The sequence below is a fragment of the Crotalus tigris genome, unplaced genomic scaffold, assembly GCF_016545835.1.
Source record: "Crotalus tigris isolate CLP2741 ecotype Arizona unplaced genomic scaffold, ASM1654583v1 scf7180000017666.379230911805:20528666, whole genome shotgun sequence".
NCBI classification, from domain to species: domain Eukaryota; kingdom Metazoa; phylum Chordata; class Lepidosauria; order Squamata; family Viperidae; genus Crotalus; species Crotalus tigris.
This window is the reverse complement of record NW_024096552.1, coordinates 3,338,416-3,356,328: the sequence shown is the minus strand read 5'-3', so window position 1 is coordinate 3,356,328 and position 17,913 is coordinate 3,338,416. Positions and strand designations below refer to the sequence as shown.

General features: G+C 45.9%; 1 protein-coding gene across 11 annotated transcripts in view; it reads left to right on the top strand.

The window, feature by feature from the left end:
* The window catches only part of LOC120305102 (tenascin-X-like), a 146,875-nt gene that overhangs the window by 79,668 nt on the left and 49,294 nt on the right, over nt 1–17,913 (top strand). For 10 of the 11 annotated variants that reach the window (XM_039336510.1, XM_039336502.1, XM_039336511.1 and 7 more), the window contains 8 exons: nt 131–427; nt 1,916–2,203; nt 4,785–5,072; nt 7,015–7,305; nt 9,328–9,627; nt 12,237–12,554; nt 14,801–15,112; nt 16,587–16,913. In XM_039336510.1, the coding sequence (XP_039192444.1) occupies nt 131–427; nt 1,916–2,203; nt 4,785–5,072; nt 7,015–7,305; nt 9,328–9,627; nt 12,237–12,554; nt 14,801–15,112; nt 16,587–16,913 (2,421 nt within the window). The remainder of the gene's footprint in view (nt 1–130; nt 428–1,915; nt 2,204–4,784; nt 5,073–7,014; nt 7,306–9,327; nt 9,628–12,236; nt 12,555–14,800; nt 15,113–16,586; nt 16,914–17,913) is intronic. The other variant, XM_039336512.1, reaches the window with a different exon arrangement.

Genomic DNA, 17,913 nt, shown 5'->3' with positions numbered 1-17,913 from the left:
GATATTCTTCCTCCATATTCATGTTCTTGATTTCCTTAACAAATATTTTTTTATTGTTCCAGCTTTTAGGTGGCATCCCCAAGATCAGGGAAATTCCAACTAAGCCTCTTCATTCATTTTCCTTTTTTAGCACACCTTACAGATTCGGAGGAGACCAATCCTGCCCAACCCAGCCTGGGCGAGTTCTCAGTCCTTGACATCACAAGCGATTCTGTCCATCTCTATTGGACTGTCCCCTCTGGGAGTTTTGACTCCTTCCTGATCCAGTACAAGGATGCAGATGGCCAACCCCAAGCATTGCCTGTGGAGGGAGGGTCCCATGAAGTCACAGTGACCAACCTGGCTCCTTCTCGCAGATACAAGTTCAATCTTTATGGAATCTCTGGGCGCAAACGCTCCAGCCCCCTCTCCACCGATGCCACCACAGGTCAGTTTCAGAAGACATTCTGCCTGGGAGTTTTTAAGATATTGTAACATTATATTAGCCTTCCAGATTTTCTTAGCAAATAGCATATTTGCTGAACGTTCAAACTGCTGGTGTCACGGTTCCGATAGATCAGTGGTTCTCAACCTTTCTAATGCCGTGACCCCATAATACAGTTCCCCATTTGTGGTGACCCCCAAGTGGGTGTGGCCACCAATAAGAGGGAGTAGGACAGCTGGGGAAAAGGGAAAAAAATGGCGGACAGCATGGTTTGGCGCCCCCCGTGAAATGGTCGTTCGACCCCAAATGGGGTCCCGACCCACAGGTTGAGAACCACTGCGATAGATGAAACCATTTAAAAGAACTTCAAGGCCAGAATTTCTTCCTTAAAGAACACTTTATTTAGGAAACAAGATATTGGCGCATACTAAGGTGAACCCAAGACTAAAAATCCCCTCCCTCTGGCTACAAAGTTACAATTGCATTTCCCACCCCATTATGATGACATAAATCGCATTCACCAACTGTTACAAAACACGGGCTCTCCTCCCAGCTCTCCAGCCAGCCAAAACCCTTATCAGCAGTGACCTTGGTTCTCACACAGCTGAATTGTTTTGGCTAACTGAGAAACTACACCTTCCCCCCCCCCTTCATCTAAAACATGCTGGCTGGCTCAGGAATTCTGGGAGTTGAAATCCACGAGTCATAAAAGAGCCAAGGTTGCCTACCCCTGATCTAAGGCTTTAGAAACTCAACCTGTGACAAGCCCCATCATCACGGTCCCAGTGTCTCCTAAATAACGTGAGCCCAATTTACTCTAAGTAGGACAATAGTTTTCCTTTCCACAGTGTGGACTCCAGGTAGAAGAATAATCCTTCCTTCCAGCTCAGTTGTGGCCGTACGACGAGGAGTACCTTTAACTATTTTATTTAGTAACAACCGTGGAAATCTTTGTTTCCCTGAATTCTTCCACTCAGTTGTATTTTTACCCTCAGATTCAAAATAGAGCTGGAAGGGATCTTGGAGGTCTTCTATACTCAACCCCCCCCCTTGCTCAAACAGGAGACAGCATACTATTTCAGACAAGTGGCTGTCCAGTCTCTTCTTAAAAACCTCCAGTGATGGAGCACCCACAGCTTCTGAAGGCAAAGCCGTTCCCCTGGTTCGTGGATTTCAGCTCCCAGAATTCGTGGACTTCAACTCCCAGAATTCCTGAACCAGCATGGCTCAGCTTCGTGGACTTCAACTCCCAGAATTCGTGGACTTCAACTCCCAGAATTCCTGAGCCAGCATGGCTCAGCTTCGTGGATTTCAGCTCCCAGAATTCCTGAGCCAGCATGGCTCAGCTTGGAAACCTCTCCCTTTCCCCTCAGCATGGCTGGCTCAGGAATTCTGGGAGTTGAAGTCCACGAGTCATAAGAGAGCCAAAGTTGTCTACCCCTGCAGCCTGGTTGATTGTCCTCATTCCTTTATTTCTTCTCTCTTTTTCAGCCCCGTTAGCCATGACACCACCAGTTCAGCCCAGCTTGGGAGAGCTTTCTGTTTCCAACCTTACCCACAATTCTGCGCTTCTCTCCTGGACTGTCCACGCTGGGAATTTTGATTCTTTTATGATCCAGTACAAGGACGTGGATGGCAAGCTCCAAGCCATCCCCGTGGAAGGGAACTCTTACGAAGTCCTCATCCCCAAGCTGGTTCCTGGCCGAAGATATAAGTTTAATCTCTACGGAGTCTCCGGTCGCAAGCGTTTGGGCCCCGTTTCAGTTGATGCCATCACAGGTCGGCAAGAGGAGGCTCTTTTCATAACTTTGAAGGCGCTTTCTGAAAACATCATCCACTTTTGGGAGGCGGGAAACGGGGGGGGGGTTAGGTTTAGTGTGAGACTGTATCACGATTCCTTTATAAAGGTGTAAATCATGGCTGGCCCAGAAAGCTGGGGATACCAAGTGTAGATATGATCAGGTGGTCACTGCAGCCATCACTGTTCCTGCTTCTAATATACAGGTAGTCCTCAACATACAGCCAATTCATTTAATGATGATTTAAAGTTACAACGGCACTGAAAAAAGTGGATTGTTTTTCAGACAACCATTGCAGCGTCCCCCTGGTCACGTGATCACAATTCACTCACTTGGCAACTGGCCTGTATTTATGACAGTTGCAGTGTCCAGGGGTTGTGTGATCCGCTTTTGTGACCTTCTGACAAGCGAAGTCTGAACACTGGGCGCTATCCAACAAAATGAAATTCAGTGGTGAAAAAAGTAAGATTCTCCATTTAGGCAAGAGAAACCAAATGCATAGGTATAGTATAGGGGGTACCTTGCTCAATAGTAGTAACTGTGAGAGGGATCTTGGTGTCCTAGTGGACAATCACTTAAATATGAGCCAGCAGTGTGGTGCAGCTGCCAAAAAGGCCAACACAGTGCTAGGCTGCATTAACAGAATCAAGATCACATGAAGTGTTAATACCACCTTACAATGCCTTGGTAAGGCCACACTTGGAATACTGCATCCAATTTTGGTCACCACGATGTAAAAAAGATGTTGAAAGAGTGCAGAGAAGAGCAACAAAGATGAACAGGGGACTGGAGGCTAAAACATATAAGGAACAGTTGCTAGAATTGGGTATGTGTAGTTTAACGAAGAGAAGGATGAGGGGGGAGCATGATAGCAGTGTTCCAGTATCTCAGGGGCTGCCACAAAGAAGAGGGAGTCAAGCTATTCTCCAAGGTGCCTGAAGGCAGGACAAGAAGCAACGAATTGAAACTGATCAAGGAGAGAAGCAACGTAGAACTAAGGAGAAACTTCCTGACAGTTAGAACAATTAACCAGTGGAACAACCTGCCTCCAGAAGCGGTGAATGCTCCAACACTGGAAGTTTTTAAGAAAAAACTGGACAGCCATTTGTGCGAAATGGTATAGGGTTTCCTGCCTCAGCAGGGGGTTGGACTAGATGACCTCCAAGGTCCCTTCCAACTTTATTATTATTATTATTATTATTATTAAAGTCAATGGGGAAGCCAGATTCACTTAGGCGACAACTGTGTTGCTAATTTAACAACTGTGGAAGAAAGCTCATAACACAGGGCAAAATTGACTCAAGAACTGACTCGCCTAGCAACAGAAATGTTTGACTCAGTTGTGGCTGTAAGTTGAGGACTACCCATATTGTACTGTGATTCCTTTCTGGCTGTCCCAGAAAGCAGTGACTGGTCAAATTTACAAGTGACTTATGACCGCTTTTCACACTTACGACTCTTCTGGCAAACCCTAGGATCACGTGGTTAAAATCCAGGCGCTTGGCAATTGACTCGTATTTGTGACAGCTGCAGTGTCCCAGAGTCGCGTGATCCCCTTTTGCGACCTCCTGACAATAAGTCAAAGGGGGAAGTCGGATTCGTTTTACGAACGTGTTACTAGCCGAGGTGGCGCAGCAGTTAGAGTGCAGTACTGCAGGCCACTTTAGCTGACTGTGTTCAGCAGGTCAGAGGTTCAAATCTCACCGGCTCAAGGTTGACTCAGCCTTCCATCCTTCCGGGGTAGGTAAAATGAGGACCCAGATTGTTGGGGGCAATGTAAATATATATATACATTGCTTACTGGTGTACACCGCTTAGAGAGTGCTTCCACTTAAAGCGGTATATAAGTCTCATAAATAAATAAATAAACACAACAGCTGCAGGAATTCGCTTAAAAAATAGTAATAGTAGTAAAGTTGGAAGGGACCTTGGAGGTCATCTAGTCCAACCCCCTGCTCAGGCAGGAAACCCTACACCATTTTGGACAAATGGCTGTCCAGTCTCTTCTTAAAAACTTCCAGTGTTGGAGCATTTACTGTTTCTGGAGGCAGATTGTTCCACTGGTTAATTGTTCTAACTGTCAGGAAGTTTTTCCTTAGTTCTAGGTTGCTTCTCTCCTTGATTAGTTTCTATCCGTTGCTTCTTGTCCTGCCTTCAGGTGCTTTGGAAAATAGCTTGATTCCCTCTTCTTTATGGCAGCCCCTGAGATATTGGAATGCTGCTATCGTGTCCCCCCTTGTCCTTCCCTTCGTTAAACTAGACATACCCAATTCCAGCAACCGTTCCTTATATGTTTTAGCCTCCAGTCCCCTAATCATCTTTGTTGCTCTTCTCTGTACTCTTTCTAGAGTCTCAACATCTTTTTTATATTGTGGTGAGGCAAGGAAACTCATAAAATGGGGCAAAGCTCATTTAACAACCGTCTCCCTTAGCAACAGAAATTTGGGGCTCAGTTACGGTCGTAAGAGGAGGACTACCTGTACTACGGTTTGTTTTTTTTCAAACTTGGCAACTTGAACTCATCCAAAAATTGATCGGCCCTTCTTCCTTGCTCTCCTTAGCTCCAGATCGACAGGACCCCGTGATTCCTCCCAGCCTAGGAGAGGTCTCCGCTTCAGAGATCACCAGCAGTTCTGTCCGTCTCTCCTGGACTGTCCTCCAGGGGCGCTTTGACTCTTTTGCCATTCAATATAAGGGTGCCGAGGGCCAGCCCCAAGCAGTTCCGGTGGAAGGAGACCTGCGTGAGATGACCATCCCCAACCTCGCTCCCTCCCGCAAATACAAGTTCAACCTTTATGGACTTTCTGGTCGCAAGCGCATGGGCCCCGTTTCTGTTGACGCCATCACAGGTCAGAGCTGGGTGCCTTTTTCGGGTTGCTGTTTTCGGGGCTGGGGTAAAAAAAGCAAGGTTCTACATTTAGGCAAGAAAAACCAAATGCACAGGTATAGTATAGGGGGTGCCTTGCTCAATAGCAGTAACTGTGAGAGGGACCTCGAAGTCCTAGTGGACAGTCACTTAAATATGAGCCGGCCGTGTGCTGCAGCTGCCAAAAAGGCCAACACAGTGCTGGGCTGCATTAACAGAGGGATAGAATCAAGATCACGTGAATACTACTTTACAATGCCTTGGTAAGGCCACACCTGGAATACTGCATCCGGTTTTGGTCACCGCGATGTAAAAAAAATGTAGAGACTCTAGAAAGAGTGCAGAGAAAAGCAACAAAGATGATTTGGGGACTGGAGGCTGAAACATAAGAAGAACGGTTGCTGGAATTGGGTATGTCTAGTCTAATGAAGAGAAAGATGAGGGGGGACATGATGGCAGTGTTCCAGTATCTCAGGGGCTGCCACAAAGAAGAGGGAGTCAAGCTATTCTCCAGAGCGCCTGAAGGCAGGACAAGAAGCAACGGATGGAAACTGATCAGGGAGAGAAGCAACCTAGAACTAAGGAGAAACTTCCTGACAGTTAGAACAATTAACCAGTGGAACAACCTGCCTCCAGAAGCAGTGAATGCTCCAACACTGGAAGTTTTTAAGAAGAGACTGGACAGCCATTTGTCTGAAATGCTATAGGGTTTCCTGCCTGAGCAGGGGGTTGGACTAGATGACCTCCAAGGTCCCTTCCAACTTTATTATTATTGTTGTTGTTATTGTTATTTTCTTTCAATGAGCCTTTGGACTCCAGAATGTTTCCAAAGCATGTCTGCTTTTTACTGTAAGTAATTGCTTTCTCTTAGAACTATAGTGAGCGTGCTTTGTTTTAACATAGGAAGATATTCATCCTTTGTATCACTCGTGTATGTCGGCCAAAGTTGTTCAGATTGGGGCAGCCTATAATGGGAACGGAACGGAAGGGTATGGAAGGAAAGAGAAGGGGAAAGGGAAAGGGGAAGGAAAAAGAGAAGGAGAAGGGGAAAGGGAAGAGGAGAAGAAGGAGAAGGGGAAGGAGAGACAACAGAAGGGATAATTGTACATATACAATGAATATATATATACCAGTGATGGCAAACATTTTAGAGACCGAGTGCCCAAACCACAACCCAAAACCCACTTATATACTGCAAAGTGCCAGGACTGCATCAGCATTGTGGTGCCCTCGAGGGGAGGGGCAGGGAGGCGCCTCTGAGTGCCGCCTCTGACACGCAAAAACTGGTGGCGCAAAAATGGGCCACCGCGCTGTAAGGCGCAAAAACGGCCGCCACCACACCACGGGATGCAGATACAAGGCGCTGCACCACGCAAGAACAGGGCAGGGCTAATGAGTATCACGCAGGCTCTAGCCCTGCCCCATTTGCAGCGCGTGCGTGCTCGCGGCCCCATGCGCGCATGCACGCATGTAAAATGCTTCCTCCTCCCTTTTCTTCCAGTCCACCAATCGACAATGGTTGGTGACCTCTGCTGTACCACTTCTACTTTAGCTTGCTAGTGGCCGCTTCGCCTCCTTTGTGCTGGGCGGGGCTCCTGCTCCGGGCGGCGGTGGTGGCCTGATAGACCTGCTACTGGCGGTGGTGGCGTGGGTGCCAACAGAGAGGGCTCTGAGTGTCGCCTCTGGCACGCGTGCCATAGGTTCGCCACCACTGATATATACTGTAATTTGTGCCTTCGAGTCAGCATTGGCCTCTGGTGGCTGCACTGTAAATCTCTGAAGTCTTCTTGGCAAGATTTCAGAAGCATTTGGTCCTTCTTCCCAGGGCTGTGAGAGAGGGACTGGTCCAAGGTCGCCCAGCTGGCTTTGATTCATATTACTCGTTAGACACTATTTTCATTCCTGTTTTCCCTTTCTGATCCCAGCATCCACCACAAAGAAGGAAGTAACACCAAAGCCCTCTTTAGGAGAACTCTCCATCTCTGAGGTCAGCCGCAACTCTGTTCTTCTCTCTTGGACTGTCTCTGTGGGGAGCTTTGACTCCTTCCTGCTCCAATATAAAGATGAGGAGGGCAGAATCCAAACCCTACCCGTGGGGGGAGATTCGCATGAAGTCACCGTTTTGAACCTGACTCCATCCCACAAGTACAAGTTCAACCTTTATGGAATTTCTGGTCAAAAACGTATTGGTCCTATTTCTTCTGAAGCCACTACAGGTTAGTTCTCCTCCTTCTCCTCTTCTTCCTCCTTCTCCTCCTCTTCTTCTTCCTCCTCCTCTTCTTCTTCTTCCTCCTCCTCCTCCTCCTGCTTCTCCTGCTTCTCCTTCTCCTCCTCCTCCACCTCCTCCTCCTGCTTCTCTTTCTCCTCCTCCTCCTCCACCACCACCACCACCACCTCTTTCTCCTCCTCCTCCTCCTCCTCCTCCTCCTTCTTTGCAACATCTTGTTTGACCATCACGGTGAATTTCCATACTTTTTTTATTGACCTGAAAAAGCATCTGTCTACAGGTAGTCTTCAACTTATGACCACAGCTGAGCCAAAAATTTATCTTGCTAAGTGAAACATTTGTTAAGTGAATTTTGCCCCATTTTATGACCTTCCTTGTCACAGTTGTTAAGTTAATCACTGCAGTTGTTAAGCTAGTAACAGAGTTGTGAAGTGAATCTGGCTTCCCCCATTGACTTTGCTTATCAGAAGGTCACAAAAACGGATCACATAATCCTGGGACACTGCAACCGTCATAAACATGAGTCAGTTGCCAAGTGTCCCAATGTTGATCACGTGACCACGGGGATGCTGCAGTGGTCGTAAGTGTGAAAAACAGTCATAGGTCATTTTTTTCAATGTCATCGTAACTTTGAATGGTCACTAAGCAAACGTTGTAAGTTGAGGACTCCCTTTATGTGGTCAATAACAGTCGATATCAATTTGATGGCACATAATCAATCAATTGAAACAAACACTTAAATCCTTCTGAGACAGGATTTGGGATTCTGTGGATTTCCAGATGTTGTGGAGTCCTGCAAATCCCAAACAACAATAGGGTTTTTTGTGGGGGGGGGGAGGTACCTACGAAGGGGAATAATCTATTCAGCAAGTTAACTCAGATTTGGTGGCCTCTCCTTCACTGGAAATTTTCTAGGTGGAGATTAATGTCTCCTTCCCCAGATCTCTGCTTTACTTGAAGCCCTTTCCAATTTCCTGATTCTTACAGCAGTCTGTCATGGTTCTGACAGATGAAACTCTTCAAAAGAATTTCGAGGCATTGTTTACCTTAAAGAATCTTTATTTTGAGTAGCGTAACATCGGCACTGCCTAATCAAAGCCAAAAACTGAATTCCCCTCCCCTGGCCACATAGTATCAAAGCACAATTCCCTCCTCCAATTAACAGTCATAAATCACATTCCCCAATTAGCTTGAAGCATGGGCTTCCTCTCCACTTCTCCAGCCCGCCAATTCTTTATCAGCTCTGCGCTCAATAATCTTGATTCTCACACTAAGTTTAGTGTTGTTATGTCTAGCTAGCTTCTCATGCACATCCCCCCTCCTCCCAGCATCATCTAACTCAGTGGTTCTCAACCTTTGGGTCGGGACCCCATTTGGGGTCGGATAACCATTTCACGGGGGTCGCCAACAACGCAGTCCGCCATTTTTTTTCCCTTTTCCTTAGCTGTGCTACTCCCTTTTATTCTATTGGCTTTTGAAAGCCAATAGAATAGACTCTCTTGAATAGAGTCTAATTCTATTGGCTTTCAAAAGCCAATAGGAATTGTCCAGGCTGTCTCTGCCCTGCTGAGCCCGCAAAAAGTCCCATTCTGCAAACGGTGCTGCACCAGTTGAGTGGTCCTCGACTTATGACTGGTTGAGTAGTCCTCGACTTACGACCGGTTGGGGGTCACGGCATTAAAAAGGTTGAGAACCACTGATCTAACTCTAAAAGCGAAAAGGAAAAAGATGGCTACATTTCCATCTGTTGCCAATGCAAAAACATCCGATGTTAGCAGCGTTGAGACAGTCCTTCATTCCCTAACTACTCTTCCATTTAAAAATATATTATCTCGGTCAGACAGGAGATGCCACTGTGAACATTTCATCCTTTTGGACACCTCTCACTCATTCATTGGGGGGAGCCCTTTCTATACCTTCTTTCCATTAGCTCTTTGTAGAAAAATCTGAGAGGACATTTTTAACAGGGATCATATCTCTTCTCTTCCTCCCCCATTTTTTTTTTTTTTAGCTGAACCAGAGGAGAAGAAGGAAGAAGACAAAGATGGGGAGAATCAGCCTAGCTTGGGGAAACTCTCCATCTTTGAAACCACCAGCAATTCTCTTCGCCTTTCCTGGAGTGTCCCAACGGGGAGCTTTGACTCCTTCCTGATTCAGTATGAAGACGGAGCTCTGCAGAGCTTGCCTGTGGATGGGGCTTCCCGTGAAACACTGGTCTCCAACCTGACTCCATCTCACAATTACCAGTTTGACCTCTACGGCATCTCTGGTGGCAAACGCCTGGGCCCAATCTCCGCTGAGGCCTTAACAGGTCAGCACAATCCACTCACTCCTGACCGTCCTCCCTAGGCTATGGGAAAGCGTGGGTCTTTCCGTCGAGCAGCTAGGTTTCCTAACCTTGGCTATGTGAGGATTTTAATTGGCTGAGGAATTCTGGGAGTTGAATTTCACGCCATCATAAAGCTACCGAGGTTGGGAAATGCGGGCGGGGCATCACCCGTGCAGTAGATGGGACAATGCCCTTAAATCAGGGGGGTCTTCAAACTTGGCCCTTTTATGACTTGTGGACTTTGACTCCCAGAATTCCTCAGCCAGTGTGTCTGGAAATCTGGGAGTTGAAGTCCACAAATCATAAAAGGGCCTTAAATGATGTTGCTATTGTGGGTGCTTCATCATTGGAAGGTTTTAAGACAGTGGTTCTCAACCTTTTTAATGCCGCGACCCCCAACCAGTCGTAAGTCGAGGACTACTCAACTGGTCGTAAGTCGAGGACTACTCAACTGGTGCAGCACCGTTTGCAGACTGGGACTTTTGGTGGGCTCAGCAGGGCAGAGACAGCCTGGACAATTCCTATTGGCTTTTGAAAGACAATAGAATTAGACTCTATTCAAGAGAGTCTATTCTATTGGCTTTCAAAAGCCAATAGAACAGTGGTTCTCAACCTTTCTAATGCCGCGACCCCATAATACAGTTCCCCATGTTGTGGTGACCCCCAACCACTTATACATCACTGGGTGCCAGGGGCGTGGCCAAAGAAAAGGGGAAAAAAATGGTGGACAGCCTTGTTTGGCAACCCCCGTGAAATGGGGTCCCGACCCACAGGTTGAGAACCACTGCAATAGAATAAAAGGGAGTAGCACAGCTAAGGAAAAGAGGGAAAAAATGGCGGACTGCGTTGTTTGGCAACCCCCGTGAAATGGTCATTCGACCCCAAATGGGGTCCCGACCCACAGGTTGAGAACCACTGTTTTAAGAAGAGACTGAGCAGTCCCTTGTCTGGGGAAAGAATCCTTGTCAGTTTGAAACTTCCCTTTCTCTCTCCCTATCTGTTGATGGTTCATTCCTCTTCTTTTCTATCCATAAGGTTACCTTAAGTGAAGCCAAAATCAAGCCAGATGCAACCCATATGGTAGATGATTTGTGTACATTATTTTCAATCAGGGCGAATAAAGGTGTTGGCTGGACAAGTATTTTTTCAACCTTGGCAACTTTAAGATGTGATTGGACTTCGACTCCCAGAATTCCCCAGCCAGCTATGCTAGCTGGGGAATTCTGGGAGTTGAAGTCCACATATTTTAAAGTTACCAAGGTGGAGAAATTCTAGAAGGTCCACAGCATGGATTTTGCTCTGCAATCATCTTTCCCCTGACGGAACATACAAAGATCCAGGTCTATAGAGCCTGCGTCTTGAGCACACTCTTGTACTGCAGTGAGTCTTGGACTCTTCACATACGGCAGGAGAGAAAGCTGAACACTTTTCATATGCGCTGTTTCCAATGTATTTTCGGCATCACCTGACATGACAAAGTCTCAAATAGTGCAGTCCTGGAATGTGCTGGAATCTCTAGCATGTATACACTATTGAAACAGCGACATTTACGCTGGCTTGGGCGTGTCGTGAGAATGGCTGACGGTCGGATTCCGAAAGATCTCCTGTATGGAGAACTAGTGCAGGGAAAGCGCCCCAGAGGGAGACCTGAGCTGCGATGTAAGGATATCTGCAAGAGGGACCTAAAGGCCTTGGGAATGGACATTAACAGCTGGGAATCCTTGAGCTCTGATCGCTCAGCCTGGAGGCTAAAGACGCAGCATGGCCTTCTCCAATACGAAGAGATACTTGTACGGCAGGCTGAGGCAAAGAGGCAGTCCCAGAACCAGCGAAATCTGGGGGCTGGACAGGGGACAGATTGTATCTGCCCTCAGTGTGGAAGGGACTGCCATTCTCAAATTGGCCTTTTTAGCCACACCAGATGCTGCCTTAGGACCTCTTTCCATAGCACGATACCATAATCCAGACATGTCAAACACAAGGCCCGGGGGCCGGATGCGGCCCGTGAAGTGGTTTCATGTGGCCCGCAAAGCCATCCTGGAAACAGTGAGGGAACAGCCCCCGCTGCCGGGAGCCAATGTACAATTTTGTGGTGGCCATCTATGCTGAAACGCATTCAGTCTTAGCTCCACAAGGCCGTCTGGAAACAGCGAGGAACCAGTCCCTGCCGTGTCGACCCCGCCCCCTGGGTGCATGCTGGGGAGGTGTCACCCTTTATGAGGAATGAAGAAATGGACCATGCCTTGGCACTTGTCCCAATCCCACCCCCTTCTGCCAGAGAAGACCCTCAGATCTGTCCCACTCCTGCCCAGGCCCCCACAGGCACCCTTGACGCGAACAATGTAGAGCTGGCCACACCCACCCAGTAGACTATACCCACTTCATCCACACCCACCCAGTAGGCCGCACCCACCCTGGCCATACCCACCCGGCCCCCTGAGGGCAGCCGCAATGCTGATGCAGCCCTCAATGAAATTGAATTTGACACCCCTGCCATAGTCTCTCGAGACTGAAGGATGCCAATGATCATCTTTTCCCCAGCCCTCATTTTTTTCACTCTTCCTCTTCCTCTTTTTTTTTTTTTTTTACAGCTCCACCCTCTCCAAGTCAGGACAGAGAGGAGAGCGGATCTCCAGGGCCATCTCCAAATCCCAGTTTTGGGGATCTCTCTGTGTCTGATGTTACCAGCAACTCAGTCCGCCTCTCTTGGAACGTCCCAGCTGAGACTTTTGACTCCTTCCAGATCCAATACAAAGATGCTGAAAACAAACCACAAATGATCCCTGTGGACAAGGAAACCAACACCATTGTGATCTATTACCTGGTACCTTCCCATAGGTACAAGTTCCATCTGTACGGCATCTCTGGACGTAGGCGTTTTGGACCAATCACCGTCAGCGCCATCACGAGTGAGTAAAAGGTTTAAACCAGGGATGGGGAATGAGGGCACCTTGAGAACTTGTGGACTTCAACTCCCAGAATTCCTGAACCAGGATGACTCTGGAATTCTGGGAGTTGAAGTCCACACGTCATAAAAGGGCCAATCGTTCCCTACCCCTGGTTTAAACAAGTTTTAAACAAATCTTTGCCATTTTTCTTTCCTTTTCCTCTCCGTGTCATATATTTCTCTTCCAAATAGCTTTCCTTAGATCATTGATTTGAGAGCTTGCTTTGTATTTGTTTGTTTGTTTGTTTGTTTGTTTATCAGAATTGTCTGCCAACCATCTTACCTATTGCGATGTCATTCTTGATTCAATTAAACAATAAAGTCAGAATACATGCCTTCTCTCTCTCATACTCTCTCTCTCCCTTCTTCTATTTTGGAAGAACATACAGTTAGAAAATACACAAATGCTTGGATTTTTTTCCCAAAGTTACAGGAATATACAGTTATAGAACAGAGCAGATTTATGAATCAAATGCCCATTAATACTATCTGAGCTATTCTATTCTATTCTATCCTATTCTAGTCTAGTCTATAGTCTAGTCTAGTTTAGTCTAGTCTAGTCTATTTTCTATTCTATTCTATTTTCTATTCTATTCTATTCTATTCTATATTTTACTCTACTCTACTCTATTCTATTCTATTCTATTCTATTCTATTTTCTATTCTATTCTATTCTATATTTTACTCTACTCTACTCTACTCTACTCTACTCTATTCTATTCTATTCTACAACCTAGAACTAAGGAGAAATTTTCTGACAGTTAGAACAATTAATCAGTGGAACAACTTGCCTCCAGAAGTTGTGAATGCTCCAACACTGGAAGTTTTTAAGAAGAGACTGATCTGAAATGGTATAAGATTTCCTGACTAGAAGACCTCAAAAGTCCCCTCCCACTCTATTATTGTTATTGTTATATACTCTTTTCCAACATTGTGTTGGTTGAGAATTCTGGCTGTTTTAGTCAAACTTAGATTAGATTAGAATAGATTAAAATAATAGAGTTGGAGGGACCTTGTAGGTCATCTAGTCCAACCCTCCACTCAAGCAGGAGACCTTACACCATTTCTCACAGATGGTAGTCTAGCCTTTTCTTGAAAGCTTCCAGTGATGTAGCTCCCACAACATCTGAAGATGAGCTGTTCCATCGGTTGATTGTTTCTCCTTAATTCTCCCTTGATCAGTTTCCATCTGTTATTCCTTGTTTGGCCTTCAGATGCTTTGGAAAATAGGTTGACACCCTCCTCTCTGTGACAGCCCCTCAAATATTGGAAGTCGGCTATCATGTCTCCCCTAGTCCTTCAGTAGACTAACTGTGCCCAATTCCTCTAACCGTTCTTCATGTTTCAGCCTAATCATCTTTGTAGCTTTTCTCTACCCTTTTTCTAGAATCTCAAAATCTTTTTTATAGTGCGGAGGCTTGTTTAGAAGGCACCAGATTTGACAAACTCCTGATGTGAACTTTGTCTCTGAAAAGAAAGATGAGGGTTTATACCAGGGGTCGGCAACCTTAAACACTCAAAGAGCCATTTGGACCCGTTTCCCAGAGAAAAGAAAACAGCGCGCGCGAGAGGGGGGGGAGCTTGATTGAAGAGTTTAATTAAAAAGAAATAGAGGCTGCTGTACATGAGTTCTCTCTCTCTCCCTCCCTCCCTCCCTCCCTCCCTCCATCTCTCTCTCCCTCTCTTTGTCCCCCTCTCTCTCTTCCCCCCTCTCTCCGATCTGCTCACCTGGCAAGCTGGCTTCACGCTGTTCTCCGACAAGCTGACACACATTCTTATTGGGCTGGCTGTCTCCTGCCCTTGGTCTGCCAGTCCTCTTCCCCCACTCAGTGTGTGTGTGTGTGTGTGTGAAAGAGAGAGAGAGAGAGAGAGAGAGCTGCTGCTTTCTGCTTCCTGCTGAGACGTAGCAAAGGCAGGAGCTTGTCCAAGAACAGTGTGAGGCCACTCTCTTTTTCACACACACACACACACACACACACACACACACACACACACACACACACCGGGGGGGAGGGAAGCGCAAGTGTCTCTCTTTGTCTCTGTCTCTCTCTTTCTCTGCAAATGGCAGAGGAGGCTGGGAGCCGAAGGAGAAGGCTCAAAGAGCCACATGCGGCTCCAGAGCTGCGGGTTGCCGACCTGTGTTTTATTCTATCTCAGCATCGGCCTTTCCCTGTCTCACCCACTCAACCATGTTTCTTTCCTCTCTAGTACCAGGGGACAATGGAGATGGGGACCAGGAGGTCTCTGGTGGAATAAGCCCTCGCTTGGGCGGACTTTCCGTCTCAGAGGTCACCAGTCATTCGGCCCGGCTATCCTGGACCGTCCCAGAGGGAAGCTTTGATGCTTTCTCAGTCCAGTACAAAGATGCTGAAGGAAGACCCCAAGCGCTCCCTTTAAGAGAAGACTCCCGTGAAGTCATTGTTTCAAATCTATCACCTTCTCACAAGTACAAATTCAATCTTTATGGTATCTTTGGAAAACAGCGTCTCGGACCAATCTCTGCCCAAGCGGTCACAACAGGTTAGCAACAACTGCTGGGAAAAAAGTGTGTGTGGGGGGGGGTTGTAATCAGTGAAAGATCCTTGGTGCTCTCTGAGTTTGCTTGTTTTTTTGTAGACGTTTCATTACCCAAACTAAGTAATATCGTCAGTACACTGATGATGTTACCTAGTTTGGGCGAAGAAACGTCTTCAAGAAAACAACCAAACTCAGAGAACACCAAGGACCCTTCATTTTCAACCCAGAGCTATAAATGTTCTCCCTTATTGGATACAATCAGTGTTACTGTCATGATTTCAACAGATGGAACTTTTCAAAGAACTTCGAGGCATTGTTTACCTTAAAGAATCTTTATTAGAGAAGCATAGCGTCGGCACTAACATAATCAAAGCCAAAAACTGAATTCCCCTCCCCTGAGCACAAATCAAAGCACAATTCCCTCCTCCAACTAACAGTCATAAATCACATTCTCCAGTTAGTTTGAAATGCAGGCTTTCCCTCCAGTTCTCCAACCTGCCAATTCTTATCATCCCTTATTTCAATAACCTTGGTTCACACACTAGGTCCAGTATTGTTATGTCTAGCTAAACTCTCATGCACATTCTTCCCCCTGGCATCATCTAACTCTAGCTCTAACTCTAAGAATAAAACTTAAGAAGAAAATGGTTGCTTCTCCAACTGTTGTCAAATCAAAAACATCCAATGTTAGCAGCGTTGACAGTTACCTTGGCAACACTCAGATTCCAGCTTTCCTTCAATGCTTTTTAGGTCCTTACCTCTGAAACATTCTGAAAAGACCAGTGTGTCCCATTATTGTCATCTGTCTCATGTTCTCTTCTTTCCTCCTTGTCCATTTATTTTAAAAGCAGAGTTTAGTAAGCAACACGGAGTTATAGAAATAAGGGAGAGCATGCTTATAGGTGCAGAATGCATCAGTGAGACAAATTAATATCAAATTACTGACATTCACTTGAAAAGAAACGCAATTTTCTCATCCCTATGAGCTGAAATTTGGTGACAGAGAGTCCTCGACCTACGACAGTTCATGTAGTGACCTTTCTAAAGGTACAAACCACTGAAAAAAGTGAGTTGTGACCGTGAACAGGTTAGTAACATGGTTGTTAAATGAATCTGGTTTCCTCACTGACTTTCCTTCTCAGAAGTTCGCGAAAGGCGATCGCATAATACTGGGATATTGCAACTGTCATAAATACGAGTCAGTTGTCAAGGGTCTGAATTTTGATCACGTGACTCTGGGTCACACGAGTGAAAACAGTCATAAGTCCCTTTTCTCAGTCCTGTTGCAACTTAGAGCAGTCACGAAACGAACTGTTGTAAGTCAAGGACCAACTGTATGTGCATGTTAATAAAAGGCAAATTTTGAAATCCTGCAAAAATGATTACCGCTCGGCCTTCAGAGTCCAATGTGAAATTCCTTCCTGGCAGTTATATACCTTAGGATCCTCCATCGTCTTCCTCTTTTTATTTTTTGCAGCTGCAGAAACATCTGGGCAGGTTGAAGAAAAGAAACAACCGGAGGAAAGTACAGGCAAGAGCACCCAGCCCAACCTTGGAAATGTCACTGTCTCTGAAGTCACTCCTGATTCCCTTCTGCTCTCCTGGAATGTCCAGGAAGGAAATTTTGACTCTTTCATCATCCAGTACAAGGATGCTGCAGGCAAGCCCCAGGCGGTACCTGTTGATGGATCCATGCGCTCCCTCCATCTCTACAACCTCACACCTTCACAGACGTATGAATTTGACGTATTTGGAGTTTCTGGCTACAAGCATCTTGGGCCTCTCTCCATTCACACCATGACAGGTCAGTGATTGGCTGTTGGATTGTCTTATTGGTTTAGCTGGCAAACTTGCATATTTCTAACAGGTGCACAAATAAAAGTGATTTTGGCCACCCGTCACAGCCAAATGTCTATGGCAGGGGTAGGCAACCTTGGCTCTTTTATGACTCATGGACTTCAACTCCCAGAATTCCTGAGTCAGCATAGCTTTCCTGGTCTATGGAGATTGTCAGTCATCTGGGTTGTAGTTATCCCAAGGGTGCTTTTTCACGAGGCAAAAACGCTTAGCTGATGAACAACACCTAAAAACTGAACTACACACTCTCACTAATGTACTAACATCCAATGGATTCCAAAGAAATAAGATTACCAACCTAATTCAAAAAGAAACCCCCACTAAAATCGAAGACAGAGAACAAGAAAATGGCAAAGCCCTCCTCCCATACATAAAAGGCACCACAGACAGAATCGGCAAGATCCTCCACAAACACAACATCAAGACAGCATTCTGCACAAACAGAAAAATGTCCACCATCCTAAGAAACCCCAAAGACAAAATTGAGTTAGACAATCAAGGAGTATATGAAATCCCATGCACTGCTTGCCCCACCACATACATCGGACAAACCAACAGAAGAATAAGTGCACACATTGAAGAACACAAGAACTCAGTCAAAAAAGAGGAACCAACTTCTTTCCTGGTCCAACACCTCAAAGCCACAGGACATGAAAATGACTTTAAAAAGACCAGAACTATCGCCAAAACTGAACATTTTAATAACAGAATAATCAGAGAAGCCATCGAGATAGAAAAACGCCCACACAGCATGAATAAACGAGATGATACCTCCCGCCTACCAGCCATTTGGAAACCCGTCCTTACATACAAACACCCGCGAAAACCTCAGAAAACATATATATAAAGCTAAAAAAGAGAGGAAATATTAAATGTTGAAATAAGAGAAATTTTGGTTACTTGGAAATTAACAGAAAATAAGAATGTTATATTGTATTATTAATTAG